This window comes from Rhagoletis zephyria, unplaced genomic scaffold, assembly GCF_001687245.7.
Source record: "Rhagoletis zephyria isolate East Lansing unplaced genomic scaffold, Rhagoletis_zephyria_1.1 Rzeph_scaffold_04168, whole genome shotgun sequence".
Lineage (NCBI taxonomy): Eukaryota > Metazoa > Arthropoda > Insecta > Diptera > Tephritidae > Rhagoletis > Rhagoletis zephyria.
Window position 1 is genome coordinate 12307 of NW_016161251.1, and position 14678 is coordinate 26984.

Genomic DNA, 14678 nt, shown 5'->3' on the forward strand with positions numbered 1-14678 from the left:
TTCGGGCGTAGGACGGATGGTATTGAAAATGGGCAAAATCGGACAATAACCACGCCTACCTCCCATATAACGGTAATTTTCAGAAATACGAAAACTGCGATATTTTAGTAACTACTGAAGATAATTCACACAAAATTGATATTTACAATGATTGTGAGAAACATATATTTAACATATATTTAATACTTGCGCCGGGTATTTAATGTTCGGCTCCGCCCGAACTTAGACTTTCTTACTTGTTTATATATGTATCTCCTCTATCTATGCCTGCTGTGAATATATAAATTTATTCAAATGCAGTAATCTGTTAAAGTAAAATTTTCAGCTGCTCATGAAAGGTATAAAGCCTTCGGCATAGCCGAAGACAGCGCTGCTCTTACTTGTTTTTCACTCAGTTTGATAAATTTTGAATTTGTATTAATTTTTTTTTCAAAAAAGTGCAGAAAAAGTAGCATCTTTGAAGAAGATCACTTTTCCTGTTCCAGTTAATAACTGTTACATAATAAAAACGTGTTGAAAGCACGGTGCCCCCGAAATAAAAAATAATATTACAAAAAAAATGAAATGTTTTATAAAAAATGTTTTTGAAAAATTTAATTCGATTAAGGTTAGAAGTTTAGTTAAATAATGAATTATAACATCTTTGAAAAAAATGCAGGATATGTAGAATTGAGTTGTCTATACTAATTATATAAAGAGAAGTCCCTTTTTTGTAACAAGTAATCTCGCAAACGGCAGATCTGGTTTTCATGAGGTTTTGTATATAAACAGCTTTCAGCAACAGCGATGTCAAGGGCCAAAAAAAAATTACCTTTTCTCCGTTGGGGGACCAGGGACCGATCTATTCGAAAAAAAAACGTATTTTTGGTCCGATGTGCTTAACACATCCGTGCATTAACATATAGGCTACTTTTTTTCTGATAGGTCGTACATGTATTATAGATATACATAGAACAGAATCAAAAGGTGTTTTAAGGCGCCGCAAAACAAGCGGACATTGGCTTTTTATATTTGATTATTACCTATAAGAAAATTATATAAAGAGAAGTCCTATCATAAAAATTGATCTCAGAAACGGCTTTACCGATATTTTGGACATCTTTTGGTTATATGTTGATAATAAGGGTGCGTTCAGAAATGTATTAAACCAAAGCATTAGCATCTTTTAATTCTAAACTATAATTGATGGAAATTTCTTATTAACGCAGCTAAGTTCCAATTCGTCTTATAACCGTGGTTGGGCACATTTGAAATTTCAATCAATAATAGTTTAGAATTAACAGATACTGATGCTTTGGCTTGATGCATTTCTGAACGCACCCTAAATTCAATATATCAAGGGAGCGTGGCATCTCCGATACAAATCGAATTTTTCATACCGCATATATCCCTAGAAGTATTTGCGGTAGAGTCCTGGAAATTGATATGGGGGTTTTGAAATCAATGCCATACTCATGTAGAAAATTGGCGGCTGTGGGAACGGGGGGCATGGCGCCTTCCAAACACACTAAAACTTTTACTGCTCTGTAAATACATAACAAATTCTTCGGTATGTTTATTTGTGAGTGAACTCCTCCTAACGGACCGAAATTATTATAATGACATTTCTTTATGTATCTTAGTGGGCCCCTGTATAGTTTAGGTGCGCAAATTAAAACGCCAGATGGCGCTGGAGTCAAGTTAATACAAAAAACCATATTTATCATCTGATCTGGCTAATATTCATATATAAGTATTGGTAACTTGAAGGGGAAAAAATGCTCGCCAGCTGGCTTTAGAGTCGAGTTGTTACTAAAAATCGTATTTATGGTCCGATTTACCTAAGAATCGAGATATATATTGGTAGTGGTTGGGGTAACACTATTCCAAAAAAATAGCAAAATGGCGCTGCAGTCGGGTACTGCTAAGAATCGTCAAGTGAAGTCATTCGGCGACACCAGGGATCAAAGTCAAATTGCGGCGACTAAAGTGGAAACAGATCTTGAATAAGGGTATGTATATTGGATTCCTGTGGAACAATGATACTCCCCCATTTTGAAATAGCCACCAACTGTACTATACAGATTCAAGGATGATTCACCATCGAACAGGATCTCATTGGAGATTTGTATGTGCATAAAGCGCATACATAAACGGCCTGTACTATTAATGTATTTGAATGAGAAAGGTTCAAAACAAAATAAGTAATTTCACTAAACATTATAACCACTAAATTTAAATACATACAACAGAAAAGAGCATTTACTTCTGATATGTATACCTAGATGCTCTAGGAATATTTCTGCATCAAAAATAAAATTTTGAAAAAAATGTCGCTTACGTTATTTTGGCGGTTAGGGCTCGATATGTTTGTGTGTACAATAAATATATCTCAAATGATTAGCATATAAAAGCATTTTTTGCCCACAAGGCATTCAATTTTTTGTGCAAAATTATGGCCATTATTTCTGGGTACAAACATGGAAAATATGTCTGCAAAAGAAAATAAATCTCACTTTATAACTGTTAGTATACCGTACATATATGTGTATGTATGTATGCACGCAGGTAAATAAATTTAAATGTATTCGCATAAGCTCTCAGCTTAGTATAAATGTTCACCTGTATAACTGTATACTACTCGTTTGCCTTTAGCCATTACGCATCCAACTTCATAACTTTCTTTTATAAATATACACATGTGTGTCTTTCTCATATTAATGTTTTAGAGTGTGGCACAAAGTAAATGTTAAGTGCTTCAGACAACGCAAAGATACACGTTTTAAACGGGATTAAATAATATTTTGCCATAAATTTTCCACTTATACTTACCGCAAACACGTGTATTAGCGCTTACATATGAGCATGCATGTATATACATACAAACATATGTATTATGTTTATACACAAACAAATTGCGGAAATATAACCGCAAGGATAACCATTGCGGTGCTCAGCGGACACGTATCGTTGGCGGACAAGTGGCTCGTATGGTATTTAAAAGAGGATTTATGCGAAAAGTTTTCAAATACATATATGCAGGTATGTACATTATGGTGGTTCTTAAAAAACCAAACGAACGATATCACATATAAATTTTGTTTCCGATTGGAGACGGTTTAAGGCGTGTCGCACAGGGCGCAAAGTACAGATTCCTCTATAGAGACTTAAAAAATTAAAATTATGGGAGTCGGTTAAGGCGTGTCGCAAAGGGGCCAAAGGCCAGATGCGTCTATGAATTCAAAAACTTAAAATTATATTCTTCAAAATCAATACTACTAACGTCGAAAATATCACATAAAAATTTTGGTCCCGATTGCAGTCGGTTAAGCCGTTTTCATAGGGTAATCTGAACTTTGACCCCTATGCGATACGCCTTAACCACCTCCAAACGGGACCAAAATTTATATGTGTTATCTCCGACTGAAAATAGTAGCAATGACGTAGGGTTTGAGGCTTAGGAAATCTGATGTAAAAATTTGCTTCCTACATTTGAGGGCCACCCTAATGTACGTATATAGCACATATGAGCAAATTTAAATGAGTGTGCGTGTGCACATTTTTTTCTAATATGCTTAGAGTTAATACTCTGCTGGAAAATATAGTATCTTTTTTCTTACTGAGGCGCAGTGTTTTTGTATCCATGGGCTCAGGAGTGTAATTTGGGCGGCAGCATGCAGCTCTAACCACTCGGCTTTGGCGGCCGCCAGCTTTATTTTGGCAAGTTAATAAGAAAATAAATGATACATTTATTTTTTTATGCTCGGCTAACAGCTAATCTAAACTTCTTTTTTAACAGCCATATCAAGAATTTTTAGAATTTTTTTCTGTCTTTTTATATGCGCGTCACTCGAAAGCTAATGCAGGGAATTGAGTACACTTTTCACCGATGTATTGCTAGATATCTAGCTTAAAATATAAAAGAAAAAAAAATATTTAGGTGCCAAATGTAGGTAAATTTCAGTTGAAGTAATTGATAAAAAGTTTTTAATAATATACTTAAGAACGCTTACAGCCGAAAATATTTTTGTGGAAGGTTGCCCCTGTTTCTGAAATTTTAACTTGATTTAATTGCTAATATAAATTAAATACTGCAATGTGAGTATTAAACCAGAGAGATTTAGGAATGTTTACTGCCACAAATATTATTGAAGAGGGTTGCCACCTTTTTCAAAAATTGTTTTCAATTAAATTCATGAAATAATTGGAATATTATAAAACGGAGATTAGATTAAAGAGGTTTAAGAAATTCTCATTTTCGTGGTCGGTTTTGCCGACAGGATAGGAGTATGATGTATTTTGGAACGATTTTCTCAGAACCAAAAATGACACTGAAGATGGCACAACGCCGAAGCCGGTTTGTTTCCAAAACAAATTTGACAAGGGAATACATCAGGTTCAAGGAAGTAAAATATTTTTGAAGCCATATTTTTTTTGTCACATATTTGAAAATTTTAATTCATTTAAAATGATAAGAAAAGGTAGATATTAAATTAGTACACCTTTGAAGAAATTCCGCGATAGGTCGACTAAATTTATAAATTTATAAACTAAATTCCAAAGATAAAGTCGATATTTTAGTTACTTTCTAAATAGCTTCGAAAATATGTTAACTAATACCCACATTCATAAAAAAATAAGGAATGCTTCATAAATCGAAAATTTTAAGATACAGTGAAGCAGGTCGTCGGTCATTTGCTAGTATTGAAATAAAAAAATGCGCTTTCAAAATTTTAAACTGAAAAGTGGCTTCATAAGAAATATATGTAGTTTTATGCCATTAGAGTGTGATCACAATTCCTAGTATGGGGCCATCGCGCCAGTTACGGATGTAGCATTTCTTCAAGCAATTATCTCGGCAAAGGTTCGCACAACGCTGCCTTTCAAGGTGTCTAAGATATATAACTTCCATCGCGTTCACCAAATGTTTTGCGTGTGCTTTTTGTGAATTCGCACATTCTGCAAGCGTTGCTCTGCCGATAGTTTACAAACGATAACAGGAGAAACCAAACCGAGCACCGTCTTTGATAGCATTGCCAGGTCTGAACAATTTGCGGCCGTTTAATCTTTGCCGGGAAGGGTGCCTTACATTTGAATGCTATGATTTATAAATAGTCTGAATTTAATGTTTGGTTCTGAAAAATTAACTGCATTAAGTGCAAGTTATGATTGTTTGAATTACATAATTTGATGGGTACTCATCTAAACGCGTAAACTCCTCGTAAACCGTGTTAAGCGCGTACATTTACGGCCTCGTAAATCGGTTGTCAAATTTGTTTGAGATGTCATTTACATAAAATGTGCACACTTAAACGGCAACTTCAGTGCATAAAAATGTGATAAGTTTAAGCGAAGGGTAAAGTAAAGAAAAAACGTATCAACATGACAACAAAAAACAAATTCAAGTCACAATTACATTTAAACCGTCACATAATTTAGCAGGAAATACACTTAATGCGCCAGAAACTCAATTTTACAATTCTTTCTATAAATTTTCTTTTTTACTACGTACAAAATACTTGTATATGGCACATACGATAATTTCGCCCACAAGAAAAAAAATGCATTGTAACATACGATAAAATATGCAGTAAATTTTTGGCGTCCCTGTAGGGCTTTGAGCTGCAATGTTTTGCAATGTTTGCATTGTGGGGTGTAGAATATATTTGCATCGAAAAGTCGAATTTCAAAAAAAAATAGCACATACTATAATTTCGTGCACAGGGGTCGACGACGAATTTCGTAAAGAAAAAAAATGTTCGAACCTAGATCAAATTGTTTGGGCTGAACATACAGCAGACGGCCCCAGCTATTCCTAATTTATAAATATAATTACTGTTATAATATCATAATTTGTTCATAAATTCTTTTTAGCTATGATGCCGCGTATATAATAAATCAAATTTTTCTAAACAAATACTATATTGTGTTACTCAATTGACAATTACAGTTTATTTCACAGTTGTCAACCGAAAAAGTTTTAGTGTGATACAGGATTCGAGATCAGTGAGCCTTAAAACATAGTAGGTTTAATTCTTGGGGAACTTGTCTTTATTGCTAGAGAAATTGACAACCTTTTCGGCAGTTCTACACCCTTAAGGTTTTAGTTTGACGTAAATTCGTGACAGCTGCCAACTGCCAAATTAAAAATTTGATGGCATATTAGAATTGAGCATAACAAAAATACTACGATACTACTTAACATAAATCTTTTTTGAGTTGACTTAAGCGGTTATGGATATTTGGACCAAAGATACGTAGTCATTAATTAACATTTACATTCTGGTTTCCTTGCAAGCAAACTTTTGTATGGAGTTTTCGGCCACTTGTCTTCTTCGTTAAAATTTAAAGTTTAACAATTTCAGGTTTTTTTTTCAATTACCAGTGCCCGGAACCAGTGTCATAGCAACTGTGCATAAATTTTAGTTGTTATAAGAACTGGACGTTTTTTGCCCAGTTTTTAAATGCCCCAGAATGTATGTAAAGTTTTAAAGTACTTTTTTTAATTTTCAAACGTTTCATTAACCCAAAATATTTCAGAAAGAAACACAAACCAAATTTTATGATTCACTTGCGGTAGGAGTCTATTTATGCAAGAGTGTGAAGAAGGAAACGCATTTCTTCCCAATGTGGTGAAATAATATATTTATTGCCAAAAGCGGTTATAAAACAATGAAATTCTGCATTGCTTTTTACAGCAGATGTCCTTATTGGCAAGAACTCGTACACACTTTTCACTGCTTTTGTAATAAACAATCCAAGTATCTTTAACAACACTAAATAATTAAAGCTTGCATGGTTCTCGATACTTGCATTCGTATTCGGCGTACATTTGGCGCTTACATACATGCTAGTTTTTGGCCAAGGTTCCTCCAACCTCCAATATGTAGTGTGCGCTTTGATGCTGTTACACAAATGACCTATAATTTTACCNGTATAAGAGCTGACAAATTTATGCAATTGCAGAAATATGCCATGGATTGTGAGCGACCTTTATTAAACTGTCATGGCAAAGCTTTTGCAAAACAATTTTTGTGCATCAGCTTTGGTTTTGTTTATGAATGCAATGCATAGCATTTTTATGCTATGGATTTTCGGTATTGCAAATTTGCCAAGCCATGACAAATGCAAATGCGTGTATTTTGTTTGTGTATTGCAAATAATTTGCAATACAAATTTGCAATGCAATGATGCTAGGCCATTTGCACCGGATCGCGAATAGCCCTATAGTAAAAACAACTTTTTTTGCACAACGTGCATTCTGCAGTTTTACACGTCGTATCAGTAACGTCAATATATATGTATTTGTTTCCTTTAATGTGAAGCTTCTATCTTTGGATTTATACAAAAAATGGCTGCTAATAACAAAAATAAATTAATATATTAATGTGCGCCTTTTTTTTTTTGATATAATATTAACTGGTTTAAAATTATTATTTTTTAACATAGCTTACAAAACAAAAATAATTTCAGTTAACTTAATAACCGGGCAGATATGAATACTTGCATAGTACATTACTTACTCAAATAACGAAATAACTCTCGAAGGCTATGAGTACTCCGCATGCTAGAATATTAACAACATGATTTATATATATACCATGAAACTCATTTTGGCCAAGAGAAATTTCGTTTGATATCAGCAATTGAGCAGGTACAAAAACGTACATTTGCATGCATGTATTTTACATACTAAAATATCTTTCCCTTTCAACCATTTAGTTACTTTTTTACCATTTCTTACATTTCATTTTTCCATTAATACATTTCATTTTATGAGTGTGCTCTTATACCTGTCTTCACTCTATTACTAGCATTTTTATTTTATTACACATTCTCAAAACGTATGTATGAATACATATTTGTACGCAATTTAATTAATTTGGAATTAGCGCAAATGGATCGTTTATTAGGTTCCCAAAAAGCAAGGCTAATTTGATATATTTGGAGAAAAATTATTATTACATAGGTATGTGGGTACTCACTTACATACATACATTTCTTCTTACAACTAGCGCTGAAATACGCGTTGAGTTTGTTGTTAGCGTTTAAGCCACTGGTTTATTTCTCATCCTGTACCAAGTGCATCGAACAAAGATCAATTACCCGGAATCAAATTACCGACAGAAATTTCTATTCGGCACATCCGCAATTCGGAGGGCAACCAAGTAGTCTCTAAAATACCGAGTAGCCCTTAAAATCTCAGAATAGTACCGAAAGTCCCAAAACATTTTCGAAGGTCCCATAATCCCGAGAATCATGAAATAGTCCCAAAAAAAGCGAAATATCCCTGAAAATTCCTAAATTATATCGAGAATCCCTAAATAGTGCTGAAAGTCTCGAAAAAAATATCAAAGTACTCAACACCTCCCGAAAAGTAAAACACGAACAATCCCGAAAAATTGTCGACCCAAAGACTTTTTGTAGTATGTATGTACGGTAGTAATATGTATTTAAAGTATTTTCTGAAAGCAATTTGGTCTACTAGCGTTATAAAGGGCACTTAGTATCATTTTAACGATTATAAAAACTTTAGTATGTATTTGAATACGCGCAATACTGCTGTCTGGTTTGAAAAAACGTATCATTCAAATCATAACTTCGATTTTCATCACTACCCTAATAAAGTAACAGGCAAACTCCTCCTTAAAAAATTAAAGGCAGAAATAAATGGCATCTTCTGGCCAAAAGAATAAAAGTCCGCATTCTAAAAGGCATGTAGGAATTATAAAATACAATGAGTGGAGATTGTAATGGTATATTTGAGAATACGGTAGGAAAATTTTTTCAATCAGTCTTCTTGATACCAAAATTAAAAAAAAGAACTTTTATTTCCTGTCTTTAGTTAGGAATAGTTTGGCGCGATGCAAATAATCGCTTTTAAGAAGTCATTAGTATAATTTAAGTTTTCTTTCGTTTTTAGAGTACTAGCTGTTGTAATTTTCATAGAAATTTTAAATAAGATTTACTTAAATGTTTTCTTTTTTGTCTTTTCAGAACTAAGAGCATACATTGACGAACCGTTCATTAACAGTAAGTACAAAAAAACAGAACAGCCCATGTACATATATACACTAGACTGTATCACTCCCCATCCAAAAAAAAATCGGTACTGTTTTTCCATTGGAATTATAAAATTTTTTATATTTTAAGACGTCCACCAAAATATTTCGGGAAAATGTTTGCGTGTGTCACACGATTGGGTATTTGCCAAAATTTGGTGCAAATCATATCCCAACTGCGTGAATACCCAAATATTTATCCCAATCACGAAAATTAATTTGTTTAAATTTTTCAATAGAACATCGATGTATTGTACCAATCTTTTGACTATAAAAGAGGAAAGTTCCCTTTTTTTATTTTGTACCAATAGCCCAATATAAAATGTACTAATCTGTACAAATGAACCAATCGAGTGTCACTGCCTTAAAAATTTATGCAAATTAAAAAAAAATCAAAAAAATTTCGGGTTTTTTTATTAGTTTCTGAGTATGCAGTACATGTTTCAAATGGCTAAAAGCTACGATTGGTTTTTTAGAATTAAAAAAAAAGCTCGAAATTCGTACGAAAGTTTGTTGTGATTTTTTTTTTTTAATATTTCACAAATTTGGAAATTGGGATTTACACGGTTGTACTTATGGCGCCCCTAGTGACTATACACACGCTCCTTAGTAGCCGTGGTTTTCACCGCGGTTCTGCGCAACCATACAACAGCAGAATACGTGACGATGGGCCTGACTAGAGCTATGTATGTATATTCGAAATACCATGGCCGGTCTCAGACCCCAGGTCTTTTTAAAGGTTCTTCGACACTGTCCGAAAAACTTTCAGCACTCGATTTACCTTCAGCTCGACGTGAGTTTTCCATGTCAGCTTCATATCTAGAGTTATCCCTGGATATTTCACATCCTCTAAGCAGTGGAGGGTGAGACCTTCAAATTTTCTTTTCCGTGTAAACAAGACTAGCTGGGATTGACAGGAATACGCTGCAAAGTGCACCATTCAACACGCTTATTCAGGGTTCTCTGTGTCCCAGCACAAACCTCCCGGAGAGATTTACCAGATGATAGTGGATATGAAAGAGGAAAATATATTATTTTTCTGCACCATCCATTATTGATCTTATATATATGTATTAACTCATTCCCTAGGTTTTATTGAAGTGCCTCAATTACTATTCCAGTTATTAATTAATTCCGCACCAAAGCCGTATTAACTTCGCGGGGTAGTTCGCGCGTATGGCGGGGTCGCTTTTTTATCGATTAGGCAAAGTACACTTAATAGTGAGTTGTAAATATTTAGAGATTCTACAATATTTCATCACATTATTATAAATTTACTTCCTAGTGGATTGTCGACCATAGTTTATTTACAATACGTATTATGTCCACGAATGGCCAAAATGAGGAAATTATCTTTGTTATATAGGAATTAATTTATTAAACTCAAACTTTTGTAAATGTTATATAAACTCACTCCTTTTGTCACTCTTCATTATTGTGATAGTTTTATTATCTAATCGCATTAGTTAAACAATATATTTTACTAGATTCTTTAGCTTGATATACAAAATTTCTGTAAGTTATAAATTCAAATGCTTACTACGAACAGTCAACATTAATATACCGTAAGTATTCATGTGTATAAATTATTAATTAAATATTAACAAACAATTAACTCCCGCTCGAATGTTACAACCAGATTTTAATTGGCATATTAATCGTTACGTTTTCCTATACAAACTTATTTAGGTGCATACATATTTATGTGTACTTAATATTGATGTAGTGGTAGTTGCGGTCGTGTATGCAGTTGCATATTGTCCCAACTCGGGAATGTGTATGTGCGTGACAGAGTTGTCCACGCTGTGATCCACCTAACAACTCGCCCACTTCAAAAATTGCTACTCTCTGTCACAAAAGCCAGACAAACAAACAAGCGAATACAACCTTGCTATGTTTAAATGAAATGCATGCCTTTACTTCCGCTCCTCTGCACAACCACTATGCGGCGCTATGCAGCACGCACACTGCTGACATTTTAGTTGCATGTCTTTGGCTGCTGCTGCTGCTGCGTACGTTTGCCCAGTCGTGGCTTATAGAGTGCTGAGGATTTTTTGCTGACGCGCCCCACAAATTGCCATGGCACGCTAAGGTCCTCAATGTCATTGGCAAGCATGTCATTACCGGTACCAACAGCAGCACCTCCACCGCCAACGCCTTCAAGCGTTTCGAGTCCACCATTGCCAGTGTCAAAGCCAGTGCCAGTGCCAGTGCCAGTGCCAGTGCCAGTGCCAGTGCCAATTAGACTGGCACCAGCGACAAAGTCCACACCACCGTCATTGTAGCTACTGCCCAACTCACCATCATTCATTGAGCCGGATTCTTTGTTGAACAGAAGTCTATTGTTGTTGTTTTTGTTGCTATTGCTGTTGTAGATTTCATTGAACAATTGCAAATCAGCTGCAGCACTACGACCAAGGCGTGAACGTAAACGCGCCAACTCAATGTTGGATAGTTGTTCTGCGAAAAAAAAACAAGAACACACATATAAAATATATAAATACCTGCGTACAGATGTGAATGAAAGTGTGACTGATTGTGAGTGGTGCATTGTGTTAGCGAGTAAATGAGTCCAGGTTTATTTACACGATGGCGACAAGGGACAATACGATTTTGATTTAGCGAAATTTGGCGTGAAAGGACACAACTCATGGGGGAAAATAGGAAAGATATTTTAAATGCAGACAAGGTCAAACAAATCCATTACTCAACTTTATTCAATGCATATAGAATTAAGTTATCCATTAACCGGTTTCGCTAACAACATATTTGTCAAAACGGTTGGGTTAACTATTTTATTTTGAAAGCTCTATGTATGTATTCTGAGATGCATCCACTATCAAATTTTTTTATTCACAAGGACGAGCAAGTATTGAAAATTTCATTTCAATTAATTTAGTTTTTTAAGCTAACAAAGTTAAAAGGACGAAAATCGAGGAAGTGGTCGAATGTATATTAGTCCTTAACATACTATAACTTATTTGAAATCCTTTCCTCAATGAATTTTAAAAGCACATTTTCAATACCTATTCGTCTTAGCTGAGTGTGCAGAGGAGCTGGCTGTTATTTGTTAATGTTCATACAAATTTTTGTTTTATATTGCCAAACTATGAAAAAGCATCTGTGAAGTGCAGAATGAAAGTGTATTTGAACGAAAAAATCGCCAAACAAATATCTATTTAAAGTAAAGCAGTGGGCTTGCTGCATTCCATTTTCGATGGTTTCGAACTATTTAGTTCTAAATTCGACAGATGACATTTATTTCGTTCGGCATCCCTTTTTCTATGGTTCCAAACCAGTTCTAAATTCGTCACCTTGGATATAGATTTCTAATGAGAAGTTGTTTTATTCTTTGGGACCCAACACATACCCTGTATTTCTTTTAGACTAAGCTAATTTGCAATCGGGTATAGTCGTTGTGCTGGGTATGCAGTTACAGTATATACACAATCCCAACTCATGCGTCCTCGTTCGCGCACTCTGGGCAACGTGAGCAACCCATGTGCGAGAGGCGGTAACCAATGCGAGTGGAGCCTTGGGCCAGGGCAGAAAGAGAGTGAGCTACGGTGGGGCCACTCCGACTTATTCGGTTTAAGGGCTCACTTAAGTCTGCAGCGTCTGTTCACCAGTAGGTGTGGCTGCAAACGGGTGTCTATCCTGGAGCACCCGGCGAAAATTGTAACAGGCCGATGTCTGTACATGATAGATATTAAAGAAAAGTTAAAATGGGGAGTCTTTATTAGAGCAACAGAAGCCAAATCAACTATTTTTAGAATTATTGTCTGAAAATTTTGTCTGAAACTTAAAATAAAGAAACAAACTATGGAGTTGCCACATGTTTGAAAATTTCACTTTAAATAAATTGATACGCTCAAGTAAATATTGCAATATGGCTGCCAGGAGAAAGAACTTTAAGAAGGCTTACAGCTGAAGATATTTTTGTGGAAGGTTGCCACATGTTGAAAATTTTAATTTAATTTAATTGATAAGATAAATCAAATATTGCAATATGGGTATCAAAGCATAGGGTTGAGAAAATTTTACTGCCGAATATATTTTTGAGGGGGGTTGCCACCTGTTTGAAAATTGTATTCTTTTCAAATGATAAAATAAATTAAATATTAGAATAAGGGTGTTAAGCTACAGAGGTTTAAGAAAGTTTACTGTCGAAAATATTTTTGAAATGGGTTGCCACCTACTAACGTATTTTAAAAATTTAATTCAAAAAAAATTATAAGGAAAGGTAAATATTTAAGATTATAAATTTACATATTAAGTAACACCTACATTCATAAAAAATTCTTCTTAAATCGAAAGTTTGTTTGAAAATCTCATTTCATAAAGCTCTTTAATTCTATTTTATTTTTTATTAATGATACCATAAGAGTTTTGGGAAGAAGTAACAACATAAAAATACTTTTAAGCCGCTCTGAACCACTGCGGGTATTTGCTAATAAATAAATAAAGAAATACTTTACTTCGGAAGAATTTTGAAAATTGACTCTTGTAAGGGCAGGCGGAACAAGATCGTCAAACCTTCTCATTCTAGTAAGAACACAATCCTAGTTTTGGTTGGTTTAGCAGACAGCCCATTCGCACAACAACAAAATATTTGGGTTGTTCACACTTGCAAAAAATTATTATTCTGTAGTGTATGTCATTGTTGCAAACTTAATAAAAAATATAAACATATAACCAGATAACTTGATAACCAGTCAAGTGTGAACAAGCCAATTAATTATTTTCAGTGTTATTTGCGCTTTCCTGCAAACGACTAACAAAGAAGGGCTTGTAATGAGGCAGGCCACGTCATCTGCATAGACCAAGGCGTAGATATTAAAGCCGTAGACATTAAAGCCGCATAGATTAGTTTGAAAACCAGCCGAAACCAGTGCTTTTAGGCTGTTTAATGGCAGCAAGAGTTTTTTTATGCCTGCATTGTTTTTTTATAACTAGTTACCTTTGAAGGTTTTTTTTTAATTTTTGTACGTTCTTCATAACTTTTTTTTTTTTAAGTAATCCCGTTTACACTTCTGAAGTTCACTTCTGAAGTAAGAGAATTTGTTTTGTTTACCTTTTAATTGGCGGATTGAAAGAGACAATTTTTTAGTCCTATCCTTTTCGCATGCATTTGCCTTAGTCATTCCCGCCAAGTTTACTTAACACATGTACATATGTATGTATGTATATTTTAGAAGCTTTTCTACGCAACCTCTATACTCACTCCTCAGGCTGTGCATAATGTTTAGCAAGGCCAGATTGTAAGCATATGTTGGCATATTTCTCAAATACTCCTCCGATGTGGCCAAGTCATGCTGCGAACGTTTTTGTCGTGTCTTCTTTGTCAATTTTTTTGGCGCTGCCGCTAAGACCAGCAATGACCGTTTGTTAGGATGTCTTTCGCTGTGTTGTTGTTGTTTCTGTTGTTCTTGTATGGGCATATATGGCTTTGGGATGATATTTGGAGCATATGCTAAATTTATGGCCTAAAAGAAGACAAAAAAGAGATGATGATCATATCAACATGAATAGGCAACAAAAACGAGATGACAAAAGCAATTTTAAGAAATGTACTCGTATTAGAAGCGTGTAGCGAAATGGGCAGGTTTTTGTGACACTTATGTTTTTATAATTTTT

The 14678-nt window shown here is 34.6% G+C and overlaps 1 protein-coding gene and 1 long non-coding RNA gene across 2 annotated transcripts in view; both read right to left on the reverse strand.

Moving 5' to 3' along the window:
- LOC108370350 (uncharacterized) overlaps positions 1–5584 on the reverse strand; it is a 14040-nt gene extending 8456 nt beyond the window's left edge. The window contains exon 1 of the long non-coding RNA XR_001848621.1: positions 5499–5584. This is a non-coding gene — a long non-coding RNA (uncharacterized LOC108370350). The remainder of the gene's footprint in view (positions 1–5498) is intronic.
- A 4942-nt stretch (positions 5585–10526) lies between these two features.
- LOC108370351 (uncharacterized) overlaps positions 10527–14678 on the reverse strand; it is a 14368-nt gene continuing 10216 nt past the window's right edge. The window contains exons 2-3 of the mRNA XM_017625673.1: positions 14266–14527; positions 10527–11501 (exon numbers count right to left, since the gene is read on the reverse strand). Of these exons, the coding sequence (XP_017481162.1) occupies positions 11020–11501; positions 14266–14527 (744 nt within the window). The 3' untranslated portion in view covers positions 10527–11019. The remainder of the gene's footprint in view (positions 11502–14265; positions 14528–14678) is intronic.